The 20,000-nt window shown below is 48.0% G+C and overlaps 1 protein-coding gene across 1 annotated transcript in view; it reads left to right on the top strand.

The window, feature by feature from the left end:
- The window catches only part of cacna2d3a (calcium channel, voltage-dependent, alpha 2/delta subunit 3a), a 176,053-nt gene that overhangs the window by 142,408 nt on the left and 13,645 nt on the right, over window positions 1–20,000 (top strand). The window contains 7 exon segments of the mRNA XM_042098691.1: window positions 7,161–7,222; window positions 7,908–7,952; window positions 8,452–8,514; window positions 9,666–9,736; window positions 14,132–14,207; window positions 15,438–15,490; window positions 16,978–17,033. Of these exon segments, the coding sequence (XP_041954625.1) occupies window positions 7,161–7,222; window positions 7,908–7,952; window positions 8,452–8,514; window positions 9,666–9,736; window positions 14,132–14,207; window positions 15,438–15,490; window positions 16,978–17,033 (426 nt within the window).

Raw genomic sequence — 20,000 nt, 5'->3', positions numbered from 1 at the left:
GACCGGACTGACATATTCATCGGAAGTTTGGGGGAGAGTGATGTTTCTGCTCGGCAAGATTCTAATAAGGGTAGGATTAGGTTTTCAAGGCATGGATTTTTTTTAAATGAATTACTGCATAGACAAACACACAGACACACACGCACAAACACACACACACATGCACACGCACACACATGCACACGCACACGCACACGCACACTCAAACATGCATACTTAGGGTTCTATAAAGCCTATTACTTTACCCCAGGATCTGCTATGGGATGGGATGCCGTAAAAGGGATTATTACCATCCGATCCATATAAACACTCTTCCTGACCCACTTTCAACACATGCACAGGGTCTGCTTTAAGTATGTAAGAAAATATGTAGATTTGTGAATGTCGTTTTATTGTTTTTTTACTTGTGTGTTGGTACCATTTTGCCTATATGCGGATATATGTTTTTCATATCATGTTTTTTTGAGTCACACTATAAAGCTTATTAAAAATGAGGGGAAGATATGAATGCTAATTATTTTATATCAGGTATTGGACATTTGAATCCATTTTGCCCTTGATCCTGGAGAAGAGCCTTGTCGATGCAAGGGTTTCTCATACTCTGTAGCACTCACTATCACTAGGTCTGGACCTGTTGTCACTTAGGTGTCTCAGTGAATGCACATTTTGTCTTATCAGATGCCCTGATGAGATTGTTTTGAATTAGAATAATCTCTTGACCAATCTGACTCCAATTTGCCATAAATGTTAATCAGCTTAATCATTAGTTGATCATTAGTTAATCATTAGCTATTAACCAGTAATCAGAAATATGCTAACAGGAATGTGAAATCCATGATAGTGTTCATGAACTTGAAGAAGTTGTGGTGTTTTTGCAAGGGTTTCTCAGACTCTCTTCAGCACTTACTTTTCCTATGCCTCAGGGTCTTGACATGCAGGGTCTGCACTCGGTTGGTCATTCTGCTGCGTCCAGTAGATTACAGGGTGAGTGGCCAGAGTTAGCACCCGTCATGGCGAGTTTGCAAACACTGAAGCTAACTGCCACTTCGCAGAGAGCCTCGCCACCTCCACGCTAAGTCCACACTCCGTCTGCAAGCCCTGCGTAAAGCTCATTGCCGGTGACAAGTCCTCCGGTCCTGACCCCACTGCAGATTTAAACCTCTTTTTCAAGTCAAGCGTTCAGGGAAGAACGTCTCGCGCTCCCCGTCAGAGAGATTTACGCTGCTCTCCTTGTCGTGGGACCGTGTGGCTAAGCCTTCGTACAGAACCCAGGCCCTGGACTGGAAATCCCAGCGTTGACATTTTGCCCTCCTCTATGAAAATCTACTGTATGGAAAAGCAATATTCATAGTGATGGGAAAGCAATCTGCTTAAGAGGGCCGAGGGCCTTAGCGAAGCGGTATGATCTGAGCAGTGCACAGCCGAGCAGTAGCGACACTGTTTAAAATGTACCAGTGGAGTTTGACAGATACATCTGTTGTCTGTGGTGAAGGCATACAGACACTAATACTGTACACACACACACATACAAACACACAAATATGCTTCACATGCACACACGTTTATACATAAGCAGAAGGAACATGGTCAGCTTGGCTGAGGCCCTGTTACTGTAATCATGTCCATCATTAATGGAAAATCACTAATCCACTGGATTGAATATCTATAATCTTTAATCTATAATATCATTTTTTGCCAAACCACTGGAGAGGTGTTAAATTATTGGGATGTCAAGACCATTTAGTTACAATCATTCATATTTTCTCTCTACATTCATCTCTTATTTTCCTATTCTGAGGTCCTGCCAATCCTTTTAGACATCTATTACAGTAGGCCTGCTCGTTTTTCATTTAATCAAAATCACAATTTGAACTAATCCAATTAGCTAATTGCAGAGGCTGCAATTAATTGTGCAGCTCACAACTCTGTGATGACCAATTGTCCATCTTGTCACATCTATGATTTTTATATTCATGGCATCCTCCTTGTGTGACAGACTTCAGCAATAAGCCCTGAGAGGCCATAGGTTACACTAAAACCCTTTAGCTGTTGTAGAATCAGTGTAACCTACGAACTCGAGTGGCTTATTGCTTTTCTAAAACTGTTACTATAAATACCTGGCAAAGTTTCATAACTCTCTCTTCCTTCAAGAAATATATTTCCTCTATCTGAATGGGTGCCAAGCAACGTTGAGACGCAGCTACTTTAACTTTTGTATCAAGCGCAGTAATATAGAACGAAATGCGGTCAAGGTGTATGTTTATGCTGGATTTTACAACGGCATCGAACGTGATTCAGCCAATCACAATCAAGGACCGGATCTATCAGTTTTAGAAGTTTGCAATACATTCTTTCAGAAAAATCACAATTAGATACTGTATTTCCTCCATATCATGCAACCCTATGTCACAGGCCACGGACAGCGGGACAGAGATGTCCTGCTCTGGATATCCATGTCTTGACATGGTGACACACCCTGAACTTACATAAAGTCTGTGTTCCTCTTTAAAGGCATGGTGTGTGTGTGTGTGTGTGTGTGTGTGTGTGTGTCTTCCTCCCTGTCTCCTAAATTAGCGCTCCCCTGCTGGCTCCGGCATTTCCGCTCTTTAAAATACTCCAGCTGAGATTCGCTGGCCCTCGCTCCTGACGAGCTAATTTGCACCTGTTCTCACGGTGCGGCGAGGCTAAATGCGGACGGAGAAGACGCAGCGCTCCTGGGGCGTGTGCGCATGGCATGAATGCCGCCGTTGTCAGCACGTCTGCGCACTTGGCGATTTATCTCAGAACCTTCCTATATTCTCGATCAACACCATCACTTTTTAGCGGCCGGGCGAGGGCCAAAGGACCGAGACTCATGGCGTCAGTGTGTTAACTGCACCCAGCCCAGACATCCTCCCCACCTCCAATGAGTCCAGGGAGGTGTCTGGAGTATTTCAGCATTCCCTGGACACGGAAACATTTTAAAGAGCTATTTGCATGGTGTCAGCTTTCCACGCAGTAATGTGCTTTCTTTATCTCAGCCATCCTCCCTCTGACATCCAGTGGGCAAGCATGGAGGGGGATGGTGTTATGTCACCGTATAGCTGCCGGGTGTGAAGCCATTAGCCCTTAGGTATTTCCTCACGTTAAAGGCCACTCGGGCTCCGCAGTCATCGAAGCCGGCAGAATCCCTGGTCAGAGACTCTGGCAGAGACTGAAACAGATGGAAGTGCCTCAGAAGTACCTATCCCTTTTCTGCTGTCCACTTCTGTTCATGTCTGTCTAGCTGTGAAGAGGCTCATAATCTTAAACAAATGTATGTTCTGAACACCCATCTAAGGCCCGGGCTACACCAGGTCCGCAAGTGAAGCGCTCCGTTCACGGAGTGTAAAAATAGTTCTAGAAGAATTTTTTTTTTCCCGATTGTATGCTCTGCTATCACATCTGGTGTAGCTAGTTCCATTGATTACTGTGTAAGCTAATTGTTGTACATACTCTCCACAAATGGAACAGTTGAGTTACGTGCCCAGTGTAGACTCCCTGTAGTACACACTAGCCAGCTAAGCCAAATGCCAAGAGGTAAATCAGAATGAAGAATTTAGGTTTTGTTTTGCCGTATCCTTTTACTGAATGCAACAACCCTACTCCACTTCTATAGCAGTGTCAGTCTCTCATGTCATGAGCGTGTGGGATCTGCATGGATCCCACAGGCGGCAGGCATGCGCTGGGAGAGTGTCAGACGATCCGTTATTGAACCAGGTGTGTTCCCCGGCACAGGATCTGAGCCTGAGCCCTGTGGTGTTTGGAAGCCAATCAAATCGGCCTGTTTGCTCAGAGTGAGCCCCGTGCTCCAGGTGGCCATGCCTGCTTTGCCTCCAAAATAACAAATGGTGCCATTTAGAGAAGGAGGCTCTTCCTCTGTGCCTGTTTTTGGACGCGAGGGCCGGGTGGTGAAATTTCATGCCCATGGCCATGCCCTGAATATCTGTGTGTGTAAATGAAGGAGTAACTAGCGCTCTCTCATCCTGAGGAAGCATAGCCCCACAAACTGAATCGTGAATCAACACCTCTCACGTCCAATGTGGGTCTGACCCCACTGAAGTGACGGCTGATGGCTATAGGTACAGTGGTTTTGGATGTTGTAAACATTGCATCACATCAAGGGAGCACAGCACAGAGACAACTGGGTGATGGAGCACAACACTGAACTACCATCTGTGATAATGGGCAACTTGATTAGAATCAGGGCAGGCATGACCCACTTAGCAATGTGCTCTTACACACACTCTCTCTCTCTCTCTCTCTCTCTCTCTCTCTCTCTCTCTCTCTCTCTCTCTCTCTCTCTCTCTCACATACACACACACACACACACACACACACACACACACACACACACACACACACACACACTCCTCACCATTTTCTCACACACATAGATACATGCACACTCTCCCCCCTGTGTACGCAGACGCACACACACACACACACACACACACACATACACACAGAGACAATTGCATGCAGCCGTACCTGATGGTACTGTATGTGACTCAGTGTGAATCATAAGGAGATATGGAAAGTGTTTATTTTTAAGTATGAGTAGGAGGTACCCTTTCTCCCTGAGATATAGTGTAAGTGTGCGATTGCACTCTGCAGAATTGTGGAAAATGTAGCCAGACTGAAACTACATCAAGAAATTACCTCATCAGCACAAAGTAATTTTGAAATCCTCAGTGTCATTGCTCTAATCACAGTGAAATTAGTGTGATCTACTCGTTAATGGTTAAATAGGACTGTATGAACTAACATGAAGATTGGCGCAGGCCTAGAGTCATAGTCAGCTATCAGATGATGACATAAGCGTTAAGGCCTGAGGTGCATTCTGCTTTCAATGTTGGATTACTTTGCATTGTTTTCAATACAGCCCTGCACACTACCGCCGAGTCCTTTTGCCATCGCATTTTAAGTTACGGTTCAGTTCTATTTTTGTTGGCAACGCTCAATAAAATAGTAGTTTATCAAATGCTTGTCAGTTGCCATTTCGGCACTGATGTGTGGGACAAGTGACAGAAGTATAAGTATATATACTCTTTTGATCCCGTGAGGGAAATTTGGTCTCTGCATTTATCCCAATCCGAGAATTAGTGAAACACACAGTGAGATAAAGAACACACTAACTAACTAACACCGGCGCAGTGAGCTGCCTGCAACAAGAGCGGCGCTCGGGGAGCAGTGAGGGGTTAGGTGCCTTGCTCAAGGGCACTTCAGCCGTGCCTACTGGTCGGGGTTCGAACCTGCAACCCTCCGGTTACAAGTCCGAAGCGCTAACCAGTAGGCCACGGCTGCCCCTTAAATGTGTCGGTGCACTCAGAACCTATATTCGGATAGCATGATGCGAGCTTCTGGCTACCCAGATTTATATTCGGAGTGCTTTAGTGTGATATCTCCTAGATAGACTTATGTTATTTGTCCCACATGTGTGTTTGTTGTTCTGTGTAGGGCCATGGCTAATTGAAAGTGCTGGTTTACCTGCAACAAGCATTTCATGCTCACATACAACAGCAGTAGCCAATAACCAATAGTAACCAAAAACAGAGCACAACAACTTCCAAGGATACACATCTGATAAATATTTACAGTTCGTGCTGTCCTGGCCTTGCAGTGCCCCCTCTGTCTGTCTTTTCCTCATTTCGCCCTGTCCTTTAAGCATGACGTTATTCTCTCATTTCTGTCTCCGTCTTGACTGAAGTCCTTTCCAGGGCTGAGAGAGACATGGCTGTAAAAAAGAAGCCCGAGCACAAAGGGCATCTGTTTGCGCTGCTCGTGTGAGAGCATGAAATCCTGAGACCATATGTGCTCTGGGGCTGCCGCCGCTCCGGCATCAGCTGCGGCTCCCGCCCCCTCGGCCCGGCTCGGCGCGTCTGGGTTCCTCTGGTGCTGCTGGGCAAGAGCAGCAGAGGGAGAGGCAGAGGGAGCGCCCCGGGCCTCAGCACCCCGGGCCTCAGCACCCCGGGCGGGCTGGCAGGCAGGCTGGAGCTGGGGCTGGGGGGTTGGGGGGGGGGGCGGGGGCTGGCTAGGGAAGCAGGCCCTCAGTAAACATTTTTGCTGTGAGACTTGGAGCCATGGACAGCCCTCACGCTGGCTCAAACCCGCCGGCCAAACAAGCTCCGACCTGATGGCCATATAGGATAACGCCAACAGCAGGGGGCAGTGTGTGTGTGTGTGTGTTTGTTTCTCTGTGTTTGTTTGCATGCGTGTGTGTGTGTGTGTGTGTGTGCGTGTGTGTGAGAGAGTATCTGTGTGTGTGTTTGGGGTAGGGCCAGCTGGTCAGTGCTTACAGGCCTCTGTATGTGTGTGTTTGTGTGTATGTGTGGGTGTGCAAAATAATCGAAGAATCTGTACTTTGGGGATTGTATATGTTTGTTCTGTTTGTATGTGTGTATGCATATGCATGCATATCTATCTTTCTGAGTGTGTCAAAATATGAAACATGGCAGAGGTGTCAGCAGGGCGCACTATATTTGCCTGTATAGCTTTGTGTGTGTGTGTGTGTGTGTATGTGTGTGTGTGTGTGTGTGACTGGTGAATTCCTATATCCCTCTTTGGCTCCTGGTGAAAAAGGCCTCTCATACCATGCAGAGGTGCTTTTTGAAGGCTGAATTCTCTCCAAAATCTCAAAATCGCTTTCCTGCTAGGCAGGCATGTGTGTGAAGCTCTGTTCTTACTGTACCTGCTGGGCAGGCATGTGTGTGAAGCTCTGTCCTCACCCGGCCTCACAGTAGAGAGAGATAGAGAGACAAAGAAAGAGGGAGAGAGGGAGAGAGAGATAGAGAGAGAGAAAGAGAGAGTGAGCGAGAAGGGGGGGGGGGTATATGCTATTTGATTTGTTCTTTTTCTAATCGCAACTTTATGATGCGAAGCAAATTTTTGACTGTATCTGTCACATTCAGTTTTTTGAAATACATCCTGAATCTGCTTTCTGTTTAAATCATTACTGTGCTGGATGGTCTACTGGATAAAGGCTAGACTTAACTATTACATGGCTGCCTGTGGGGATGCAGGTTAATATATTGCCTTTAAGACCTGAAAATCACAATTTCAGCAGTACACGCTCACACACACTTACTGGCTTTCCCACCTGCCCCCCATTCAATTACGGCATGTGTCTGTGTCTGTTGCAGCTGTCGGGATCCAAATGAAACTGGAGTTCTTCCAGAGGAAGTTCTGGACTGCCAGTAGACAGGTAAACACATTATAGACACACACACACACACACACACACACACACCTCTCTCTCTCTCTCTCTCACACACACACACAGATTTTCACAGACATGAATGAATTGAATGGTATGTGTGTGCGTGTACATGTTTGTGTGTGTGTGTGTGTGTGTGTGTGAATGTTTGTGCATGTACATGTCTGTGTCTGTGTGTGTGTGTGTGTGTGTGTGTGCGCGCGTGTACATGTTTGTGCTTGTACATGTCTGTGTGTGTGTGTGTGTGTGTGTATGTGTGTTTGCTGGAGTGATAGAACAGATAGCCGCAGCTGCTGAGTGCTAGGCTGTTAGTATAGACAGTGGTTCTCTATATCAGTGGATGTGTTCAGGGCCGCCAGGGAGTCGTGAAGCATCACACACACATCCGCATGTGCACAAGAACAAGCCAGCTGGAGACCCCCCCCAGCCCTCAGCACTCAGCCCTCCCCAGGCCAATATTTATATCACTTGGGGACGCGCAAGCAAAACTGTTGGATGGGCTTTGAGCAGGGTTAGATTCACAGTGTGATTTACTCTTTAGCCTGTGCATATATGCCATTACTTCTGGGGCCAACTGAAACAGACCTAGTGTTTATCTGTGTGTGTTTGTGTGTGTGTGTGTGTGTGTGTGTGTGTGTGTGTGTGTGTGTGTGTGTGTGTGTTCTGTTTGCAGTGCGCTGCTCTCGATGGGAAGTGCTCCATCAGCTGTGATAATGACGTGAGTTCTTGTTGCTTTTACAGCAGCCTACCTTCTCTTCCTCTTTCTCACCTTCTCATCCCTTCATTTTCTTCTCCTCTTCTGCTCCCCTATCCCCCCTCCCCCCTGATATCACTCTATAACTCTCTCCTCTCCCCATGGGCCCAAATGGACTCTTGACCGACTCGACCATCAAATGTGGTTGGATCTGTTTTTCAAAAGTCCTTTTTGTACTCGAGTCTAGCCACAGGATATGAGCTCGCTTTATTCTCCTTCCGTTCTTCTTTTGACTTCTCTCTTTTTTCCATCTCAACCCCCCCCTCCCCTCCTCCTTCACCTCTTTGTCTCATTGACCTCACTCTCCCCCTCTCTCTTTTTCTCACTCACCTCACCTCACTTTCTCTCTCTCTCCCTCTCTCTCACTTTCTCTCTCTCTCTCTCTCCCTCTCTCTCACTTTCTCTCTCTCTCTCTCTCTCTCTCTCTCTCTCTCTCTCTCTTTCTCTCTCTGCTTGTCTGCAGGACATCAACTGTTACCTCATAGACAACAATGGCTTCATCCTCGTGGCTGAGGACGGCTCTTTGGTGAGTCTCTCTCCTTGCGTTGTCCTGTGTGCTGTCTATGTGAGCACATTGGGATGCTATGATGAGGCGGGACCATATTCTAATAACACCTGCTATCTCTGTCTATATGGCACGGAGCTGCTTACAGCAGTCTGTTGTAGTGGCGTTCATTGTGAAGCAGAGCTGTGTTGTGATCCTCACTATTATGTAAGGAGCAGCTGATGGAATTTTTTGAATGAATGAGGCAAGGACATGAACAGATGGAGTACAGTCCTGTGATGTCTTTTAAGATGGTTGCACACGCATGCACGCAGAGACACAAGCATGCACACACACACACACACACACACACACACACACACACACACACACACACACATGCATATATTAACACAAATACAAATGATCACACACACGCACGCACACATGCACGCACACACACTTCCTGTCCTCCGAAGGGTAAGTTGCTCTTTTAGATCAAATGGTCTGTTGTATGACCATTGCATTAACATTGCATTAGGGCTCTGAGTGTGCTGTACTGTGCTGTGCCTTGCTGTTGCTCGTGATGGCAGTGCAGCGCGGCCAGTCTTATATAAGCCACTGCACCTCCTCACAGCTCTGGGGCTTTTCTCCGGTGACAATCAGGCCAGCATCTCTCATCAGCTGCTCAGTCACATGCCTCAGCACACACACTACAGCTAGCACGCACATGCGCGCACACACACACACACACACACACACACACACACAGATATAAGCACAGTAAAGCAGGAAGTCATACACAGCTGGAGCTTAATTCCACAAGTATGTATGTACCATATGTACAGTACATGTGAACCACATACACACCATTGTATATGTACAAGTTACAAACTCACACAAACAAACATACACACACACACACACACACACACACACACACACACACACACACACATTGGCCCATGACCCTTGAGGTGTGCACGTCACCGTAAATCTCATCACTGGCGGGGCCGTGTCACTTGCTGTTTTTAACTTCATGCATGACGTGTTCTTCTCCTCCTCCCTGCCGTCTGTCTCTCTTTTTCTCTCCTTCCATCCCTCCATCTATGCTATCCTCCCTCTTCCCTCCATCCATCTCTTTCCCTCTCTCTTCCACTCCATCCCTTCCTCCCTCCCTCTCCACTCTCCAGACGGGCATGTTCTTTGGTGAAGCAGAGGGCGCCGTCATGAGCAGGCTGCTCGCCATGGACTCCTTCAAGAGGTGAGTGGAGCTCAGCTGCACCCTGATGGAGCAGGAGGAGGAGGAGGAGGATGAGGAAGAGCATGAGAAGGAGAAGGAGGAGGAATATTATTACAATCTCCATGACTCTGAACCCCATGCTGCCACCCTCAATCCGGATGACCTCCTTACACCAGACCTGGGGGAAGTGGAGTCTCTTTGACCCTGTTTTACTCAGCTCTAAACACTGATCTGAAGTCAGCGCTGTGGGTCCTGTGCATAAGGAGAGAACCAGCCTCCAGTCATGATGAGCACTTGTCCTGCTGTGTGCATTTACTTCTCAGCACGCAAGAGTTCTGTTGGTCTGACACCTGCCCACTGAGACGATTAGGGGATTAGAATCTGCTGAATATATGAGGAGAGTGTTGAGGTTACTAATTCCAATCCAAATAGATTATCTATTCAGATCAGGTGAGCAAATAGACCATCATACTGAATTCCATTCATATAATAAACAATTCAACAATCAAACAATATGAAGTGTGCACTAAAGACAACTGTAGTATTAGTGTAACTCTAAAAGAAATCTGATATCTTTGTCTCCTCTTCAAAAGATGTCTGGTAAGGAGTCCAAAAGCACTCCCTCTGAGCTACAGACATATAACTACACAGCATACACATTACAATATTACAGAGCTTTTTGCAGGAACCTTTTTTCGGAAAATTAGAGTTAGATAAAAGGACACATACCCTTGTAGCTATTGGCTAGCAATAGGCTAACTGGTCCAACCCGCTTCCAGGGAATTCTGATAAAATAAGCTAACGGTATCAGACTGGGTTATTGCACACACGAGAAGAGAAGTGTGTGAAGGGATATGTATCCTCTTATTTAACTCTGGGGTAGACAACAAATAAGCTAATTCCCCAAAGAGTTGATATGTTCCTTTAAGTGTCCTCATCCTCCTGGTGCGATGGTGGAGGTCAGGAAGGCATGGAGGACGGAAAGGTGGATTAAGAGTGACAGGAAGAGGAGAGGATGGAGGGAGGTGAGGAAAGATGGAGGGCGGATTCGTCAAGCGCGTCAGACGAGAGTCAGGACCGACCCGCAGGCCCCGAGGCTCTGAGCTCAGCCAGTGACATCGTCGCATCCGGTGCCGACCTTCGACCCCGGCCCGCTCTGTGGATTTCATGGCTGAGGGATTAGTGCCAATCTCCTCCCAGAGAGCGGGGGGACTGGGGGAATTAGTCAAAAACTTTTGTTGAGTCAGACCGGAGTGAGCTCACTCGCAGCCACGGTTGGACACGCGCTTGCATATATACTCACAGACACGCATGCACACACACACATACTCTTATACACACACACACACACACACATACACACACACACACACAAACATACATTCAGCTTGATACTTAGTATACAGGTTGCACATTTTTACACTCTTAGATGCTGATACATTAGTACACACTTCCTTCTTATTGTACAGATGCATTTTATTTCCAACTTTTCTAGCTGTCTACCTGTGTTTTTTTACACACACACACACACACACACACACACACACACACACACACACACACACACACACTCCCACATATGTGAGGTGGTCAGGAATGGCTTGGAGCTATGGGCATTGTTGCGGTTATCCCTGATTAAGACAGGAATGGGATGTGGGAGAGCACGGCTGTCCCATAGAGGAGAAGGAACAAATGCCTATTCCATGTGCACTTCAAACACACACACACACACACACACACACACAGAGACATAGACAGACACACACACATACACACAGACAGATAGACCCACACACAGACACACCGCACACATACACACAAACAAACAGTCTTGTGTCTGTCCGTCACCATGACACCAGGCAAAACAATGACTGAAGCAGCAAAAGACATTCTCACTTATGTGTTGACTGCATACGCAACTAATGAGAGCTGCTTAACCCTCTTTAGTGTGTGTGAGAGAGAGAGGGAGATGGAGAGATACAAAAAGAAAGAGTGAGAGAGAGAGTGTCTGTTGAAGGGCGCTGGAAAGCATAATTATAGCATTGCCATGCAAACATACAGATGAAAATTACCTATATTAGCATACAATCCCTTCTCCTTCCCCAGAAATCAGTGTTGGGAAAGTTAGATGACAATTACTGTCAGACAGCCCCAAACAGTCCCAAACAACAGTCATTACCCTGGGCTTACCCTGTCAGGGCCCAATCCCACACTGAAACATGAGTTGTGCATAGCCTTCTGCGGGATGGCACCATGCTTCTTTGCCTTGGTTTGCTTTCGCCTTTGCGCCTTTAGGAAAAATCATGCAGCCAGGGTCGTGGTGCGGCGGGCAGGCCTGTGTGTCTGTGTCTGTGTGTGTGTGTGTGTGTGTGTGCCAGACAGCTGGCGAAGGTGAGCGCCTGTGTGTGTATGTGTGTGTGTGCGTGCATCTGTGTGTGTGTGTGTGCGTGTGTGTGTGCCGGATAGCCGGTGAAGGTGAGTGGACCTGTTAATCCCATCACCCCCTCTGAGCTCCAGCCTAATTAAATCACCTCCTCTCCTCCCATGTCATGGTTCCGCAGCTCTGGTTCTTATTCTCACTCTCCGGTCGGAACCTGTCCTCGGGCTGTGTGTGTATGTGTGTGTGTGTGGGGAAGGGCGTTGGGCCGTGTCTGTCGACGCAGTAACTCGGCCCGGACCAGACGATTGCCCCTTGATCTCTGCGCCCCACTGGCCCACACACACCCACAATCCCCCAAATGCCCCTCTTAACTCCCACTCTCCGTAAGCTCCCCGAAAGCCCCCACACACTCAGCGCCTCAATACCCCCACACCTGCCCTGTCACTCTGGGTACCCCCGAGGAGCACACATACACACACACACAGGCACACACATACACACACACGCACACACACGCACACACACAGCTCCACATCACCTCAGGCAAGTAAAGCACACCACCCCAGCCCAGCTGCACTCCAATCCCCCTTTCTCTCTCTCTCTCTCTCCCTCCTCCGGTGTGAGATTCCTGTGATGATTTCCACCCATCCTCTCCCTCTCTCTTCCTCCCTTTTTCTCTGCCTCTCTCTCTGCCACCCCCCTCTCTCTCTCTCTCTCTCTCTCTCTCTCACTCTGTCTCTTTCTCTTTCCTTCCCTCCATCTCTCTGTGTCTCTATGGGAGGTGTCCCTCCCTGTTCTAGCCTCGGGCTGCTGTTCTGAGCACTGAGGTCTGGAAACTCTGAAGTGCAGAAAAAGGGAGTGAGTGACAGTATCAGAGCGGAGCGGCGTGAAAAATGCGACGTCATCGAAAAAGGCCTGAATTAAATTAAAGGGATATGCGGCACCACACAGTTGAACTGGATCCACTGAGGATTCTAAACCCAGACAGTCTGCCTGCAACCCCCCCCCCCCACACACACACACACACACATACACACACACACACACACACACACACTCGTTCTTTCTCTCATACGTAAACACACACAGAGACACACTCACACACACACAAATTAAAGAACACACACTCAAAGAACAAACTTACAACACAATAAAAACTATTTCTTTATGCAAATTGATGCCTTTTCTTTTATGATATGTGATTGGTCACTTCATGCTGTAACTCAGTCATGATTGGTGCTTCCATGTTAATGCTTTAATCTCACTCTAAATTATTGAAAGAACACTCTCCTCAGAACTCCAACTAATCAATTTAGTGCTTTATTTAAAACGATTGTGTGCACAGGACACATTAAAGGCTCTCTGGACACGTATCCCTTCGTCTCGGCCGGTGCAAACAAATCACCATGTACTCCGTCCATGCAGTAACACTTCCACAACATGTCAACAACCATTTCTAAAAACCTGAATCATGACAGCATTGGGGTTCATCTTTCCCACACGGATGCGCTCTCTGCTGGGCTAACTCACAGAGACCTTGGTGTAATTGCTTTAGTCCAGTCCAGCTCCTTAGCCACAAAAGTGGGCTTACCGCACACTCACGGCACATCAGCGCTTGATTGGACTGTTTAAGGCAGCAATCGCCTGCAAAGCCAAGCGCCCAGGTTCAGCCAGAAGTGGATTGCATTTCATGTATACGAGCTCAAGACGTGTGTGTGTGTGTGTGTGTGTGTGTTTGTGTGTGTGTGTGTGTGTGTGTGCCCCTCTGTAAAGTCGAGCGCTCATTCCTCGTGGTTTAATGGAAGTACCGGTTGTGTTCTCCGTGCCCATGATTGTTTTAAAACGAAGCCACGGTCAGTCAGAGCATAACTAGGCGGTTCGACAAGGATGCTGTCATGGCTGTAAAATGGTCGCACGGATCGACTGCTCACACACAATGTGGTCGGTCGTGTAGGCCTACACAGCAATGAGATGATTTGTCTCTTCCTCCCTCTTTTCTCACTCTTTTCCTTTCTCTCTTTCTCTCTATCTTCCAGGGTGACCCTCTATGACTACCAGGCCATCTGTAGAATCTATGCTGAGAGCAGCGACAGTGCACACAGCCTTCTGGATGTAAGTACAGTTCAGCTACAGAACAGGTCCGTTTGTTTGAATTATGTGTTACATGTCTTCATGGCTTGTGCTATGAAAGACTACAAGACATGAGTTCCTGTATCAGCAAAAAGTCACCGTAAAATGTTGTATAATTTGTTCTCATGCTGAGTTTTGAGGTAATATCTTAATCTTGGGATAATATACATATTTTATGCCACTGCTGACAGTTAGATGTTGTTTTCTCTTACCATTGTGTGGTCATGCCTTTGAGTCCCATCCAGGCAATCACAGAGATTAGTTGTTCTTTTTCCTTCAGCGTCACCCCCCCCCCCCCCCCCCCCCCCTCTCTTACTGTCTCTCTCTGCCTCTTTCACCCGCTCTGTTTCAGGCTATGTGGATGTATGTATGTGTGTGTGTGTGTGTGTGTGTGTGTATGGAGGGGGGGGTAGATTTATTTGTTGGGATTGTGTGGGTGTGCTCCTCTTTCTCTGGGGTGGTCCCCACACACGGATGAATGCAGGGAGAAAGCCACATCCGTAGGGTGTGTGTGTGTGTTAGAGAGAGAGAGAGAGAGAGAGAGAGAGAGAGAGAGGCTGTACAATGTGAGAGATTGTGTGTGTGTGTGTGTGTGTGTGAGTGAAAGTGTGTGTATTTACATGTGGGTTAGTGCATGTGAGTGCATGTTTGTGTCTGTCTGTGTGTATGCGTGTGTGTGTGTGTGACAGAGAGATAGCGTCACAGTGTGTGTGTGTGTGTGTGTGTGTGTGTGTGTGTGTGTGTGTGTGTGTGTGTGTGTGTGTGTGTGTGCGCCTGTGTGTGTGTGTGTGCGTGTGTGTGTGTGTGTGTATGTGTGTGTGCGTGTGTGTGTGTTTACTTGTGTGTGTGTTTGTGTGTGTGTGTGCGTGTGTGTGTGCGTGTCCGTGTGTGTGTGTATGTGTGCGTTTGTGTATGTGTTTACTCGTGTATGTGTGTGTGTGAGTGAGTGTGTGGGCCTCTAGCCCTGGCACGCTCTCCTGCCTCTCCCCTCTCCGTCACAGTGGTTCTGATTTACTGGCTGCCTGTTCCGAGCTGCACACAGCTAGCTCACGCCGCTGCTGCTGCCGCTGCTCCTCTCTGAGCACGCTCAGATTGATGGATGGGTAGAGACACTGACAGGAGACATGACTGATTCAAGACCTCTCTCTCTCCCTTCTTCTCTCCCTCTCTCTCTCTCCTTCCCTCCCTCTCTTCCTCTCTTTCTCCTTCTAGCCCTACTTCGCTGCCTTCGCCGCAGTCAAATGGCTTCTCACCGAGCTTGTCATGTAAGAAATGCCTGGTCTGGCTCTGAGTGACTGATCGATTGCTCGTCTATCTGTCCATCTGCCTGCCTGTCTGTCTGTGTGTACTCACGCCTGTCTGTGTGTTCTTACGCCTGTCTGTCTGCCTCTTTGCCATGCTGTCTGTGTGCCTGTCTGTCTGCCTGCCTTTTGCCGTGTTGTCTGTGTCCATCCCTCCGTCTGCTGCTGTCTCCTTCAGCCCCTTAAGCTGGAGACAGACCTCCGAAATTTTTTTAGCCCGATTTTGAAAGGATGGAACGTCCATAACAATCATGGGAAATCCAAGGGAGTCAGCAGTAGTCGAGGTGTTCCGTCGCGGCTGGAATGGTTATGTGTGTTTGGATGACAGATTTCAATTCTTTGTGATTCTTTCCATTGTTGACGCAATCTAGATTCAATCAAACTTGATATACTTGATAAATTGATATTATCTTGACCGGTCTGTTCCATGGTAGTCAACGTTGCAATTGTGACATTAAACAGCCAACAGCTCGATTGTTATGTTTGTGCTCATATATAACTCCTAATCATACCAGACTCCGTCTGTGAGTTTGGTCTACTCAATCGCGTTCTTATCGGCTGCGACTGAAAAAATCGGGAGGTCTGTTCCCGGCTTAAGATCCTGTCCACTGATGTCACACAGAGAATGGCTTCCTCCTGGGGCTGGGGTTGGGTCTGTGTGTGTGTGTGTGTGTGTGTGCGCGTGGCTAAGATCCCGTCCACTGACGTCACACAGAGAATGGCTTCCTCCTGGGGCTGGTGTTGTGTGTGTGCGTGTATGCGTGCGTGCGTGCGTGCGTGCGTGCGTGCGTGCGTGCGTGCGTGCGTGAGTGGGTGCGTGCGTGCGTGGGTGCATGCATGCGTGCATGTGTGCGTGCGTGTGTGCATGTTTTTGTGTGTGTGTGTGTGTGTGTGGGCATCACAGACAGGGAATCCCAGGGTGCATGTGTGATCTACCCTCACTCTCATAGTAGTAACAGACCCCCACCTGGGTGGGCCTTCATCACAAGTTGGAGGGTTTAGAGGTTGTGTGTGTGTGTGTATGTTGGGGGGGGGGGGGGGGGGGGGGGGGGGGGGTCGTAGTGAGTTGTGTGTTTGCTTGTCGTCGTAGTTTGTAGTTGTTGATAATGAGACAGAGGAAAAACAAATGGTTCCCCCCGTTGGCCAAGTTCCTGTCTGTGCAGATGTTGCCCCCCAGGAAAGGCCAGGCTGGGGGGGGCTGATGTTTCTCCAACATACCCCTCATCTCATCTCATCTCAGGCAGCCCTAATGGGAAGCAGCCCCCTGCCCTGCTACATGTCAATACACAGGCCGAGGCCCTGGCTTCAGCACCCCAAACTCATCTCTCTCTCTCTCTCTTTCTCTCTCTCTCTCTCGGTCTGTTGCTCTTGCTCTCTCTCTCCTTCTCTCTCTCTCTCTCTCCCTCTTTCTCTCTGTCCTTCTCTCTTGTGCGCTCTTGTTTCTCTTTAAGATTCCTGGTGGAGTTTAACCTGTACAGCTGGTGGTACTCTGATCTCACAGCCAAAGGTGAGTGGGTGCTGCATGACAGAAAGTGAGAGAGAGAGGATTGCAAAAGTTGGATGTGAGAAAAATCCCTGCTAAAAGTTGGATGTGAGAAAAATCCCTGCTATTGTGCGGGGGCTGTGGCTGTGTGTGTGTGTGTGTGTGTGTGTGTGTGTGTGTGTGTGTGTGTGTGTGTGTGTGTGTGTGTGTGTGTGTGTGTGTGTGTGAGAGAGAGAGAGAGAGAGAGAGAGAGAGAGAAAACACTGAATGCACGTGTGTGTGTGGGTGGGTGTGTGTGCATTCGTGTGCATTATTTGATCATTCGCCACTGTAAGCAACTCACCTGTGGGACATGGCTCTATAAACACACACTTAGTCCAAAGGGTTCAAAGGTGAAATTGCAGCCGTCCCGCACAGTGGGCACGCTCCCATCCTTGCTGGGCTGTGATTGGTTGGGCTTTGGGGTCATGCAGAGGCTGACCACATTCTGTTCCGACGCAAAACCCACAGTGGAAGAGGTTTCAAAATACATATCACATACACATGTACACGTGCGCAAACACACACACACACACACACACACACACACACACACACTCAGAAAGTTAGAAAATGAATGGCAACATGGAGTCAGCTCTGGCTTTCCCTTTCCCAACAGATAAAAATGTACACACACACACACACACACACTCATGAGTTCATGTCTTACACATGAACTCATTCATATACTATGTAAACCCTTAGTTGGTACCGATGCCAAACACTGTTCCCCTCGGTTGACTTGGTATGTGTACATATAGATGGTTACTCTGTTGGCTTCACTGTGTTACTTGGTCATATACAGTATTATGCATGTGTGTGTGTGTCTCTGTGTGTGTGTGTGTGTGTGTGTGTGTGTGTGTGCACGTTTGTGCGTGCGTGCGTGCGTGCGTGCATGCGTGCGTGTGTGCATGTGTGTGTGTGTGCGTGTGTGTGCGTGTGTGCGCGCGCGCGGTCATGCACACATGTTGAGTTTGCTGTAAGCCCAAGCTCTTTATGGCCTGTGAAAAGTGTGTCATGAGAAGTAATATCCGCTTCTTAATAAAGCTGACAGCCTGCTGCCAACTCTGGCAAAGTCTGCGGCCCGTCGAGCTGCCCTGCACATCGAGACCATCACTGTGTGTATCAGTGCTCTCTTTCTCTCCCTCACTCTCTTTCTCTCCCTCACTTTCTTTGTCTCTCTCTCTCTCACTCTCTCTCTTGCTCTCTCTTTCTCTCACTCTCTCTCTCTCGCTCTCTCTCTCTCTCTCTTTCACACACACACACACACACACACACACACACACACACACACACACACACACACACACACACACACACACATACACACACAAGAACAAGAGTGTCCTCTTCCTGCCAGTACCTGTCAGAAGTGTGAAATTCACACTACCTCACCCTTTCTCGAGCTTTCTTTAATAACACAAACATGATTACTCTCACACACTTGCACTCTGTCTTACCACATACTTTTTTTCATATCTCTGCGCACACACACACACACACACACACACACACACACACACACACACCGAGAGACACACACAGACACACACACAAGAAAGCAGGAAATGGTCAAACTTTGATCAGTGGGTTTTTCGAGGCGGCAGCTTTGTGTGTAAAAGCTGTGTGCCAAATGCAAATGCAGAGGAGAATGAAAAGAAGGGATGAGAGAAAAAAGGAAAAAGCGAGGGAGTAGGAGGAGCGGAGTGAGAGAGAGAGGCCCTAACATAAACAAGCCAGCCATCAGAGAAGGAGACGTGGTCTGCTGCCTGACTGACAGTCTATGGGGACGCATTCATTATCGCCAACCAAAACAGCAGTTTGGGCCTTTTCTCTCTTCTTTAACTCTCTCTTTCTCTCTCTCTCTCTCTCTCTCTCTCACTCTCTATCTCTCTCACTCTCTATCTCTCTCTTTCTCTCTCTCGCTCTTTTCTCCGCCATCTTTTTTTTTCAGTCATTTTCTTTTTTTGTTTTCGCAAAGAGAAACGTCTCCTTCGCTCGCTCGCCCGCTCATGCTGGAAAACGCAGGACGCAATTTCACACTCCACTGACCTTGCCACTGGTGCCGTATCCCTCTGACCGGAACAACAATAGAAACCCAACCCAGTCCCAATAAAACCCCCGGCTTAGAGCCGCGAGCCTGGCTGGGCAGGCCCGACCCAACCCGGGGAGAGAGAGCGAGCGGCAGAGATCCAGCGAGCGGCAGGGCCATCCACCGCGGAAGTCACAGAGCTGAACAAATCCACAAGCCCCTGTAACGAGGCTGCCGGCAGTGGATCGCCCAGCGCTGCGTGGCCCCTGGCCGGCCGGACATACACACACACACACACACACACACACACACACACACACACACACACACACACACACAGCCAGTCAGCCAGGCCAGACCCAGTGCCCATTAAGCTGACTCCAAGCAGTAATCTAAATTCAATACACTCCGTCCCCATGTCTCCATAACCCCACGTCACTGTCCCAGGCTCCCTGGCGCTGGAAATCCTCTCTAAGCATGTCACTGCGGAGGCTGCTGACCCGTAGGGATGGATGTGTACATGCACATACACACGCATGTGCACACATGCACACAAAAGTTCAGTGAAACTTTTTTTTCAAATGAATTAAAGTTGAATAAACGAAGCATTTAAGACAAAGACTTAACAATAATTTTAACAGAAGAAAGGTGATTGGATGGTAAATGTTTAAAACAGTAAGGGGATGCCATGTTGGAAGTAGCTAGCGTTAATGATCTACTGCAGTGTTTGGCATTTAATGTGCATCTGACTAAACAGCTACAGGAGTAATGGAGTGGGTTTATGATGAATGGTATGATTAACACAAATTATTTGACAGTAGGCCTATATGGGTAAACAAAAAACATAGACAAGTTTAACAAAACATATACACTCAAGCAAACATTTAGATGCTTTGACGGTGGTTTGTTGTCCCATCACA

The sequence above is a fragment of the Alosa sapidissima genome, chromosome 7 (assembly GCF_018492685.1).
Source record: "Alosa sapidissima isolate fAloSap1 chromosome 7, fAloSap1.pri, whole genome shotgun sequence".
In the NCBI taxonomy this organism is placed as follows: domain Eukaryota; kingdom Metazoa; phylum Chordata; class Actinopteri; order Clupeiformes; family Clupeidae; genus Alosa; species Alosa sapidissima.
This window is presented reverse-complemented; position numbering and strand designations above follow the sequence as displayed.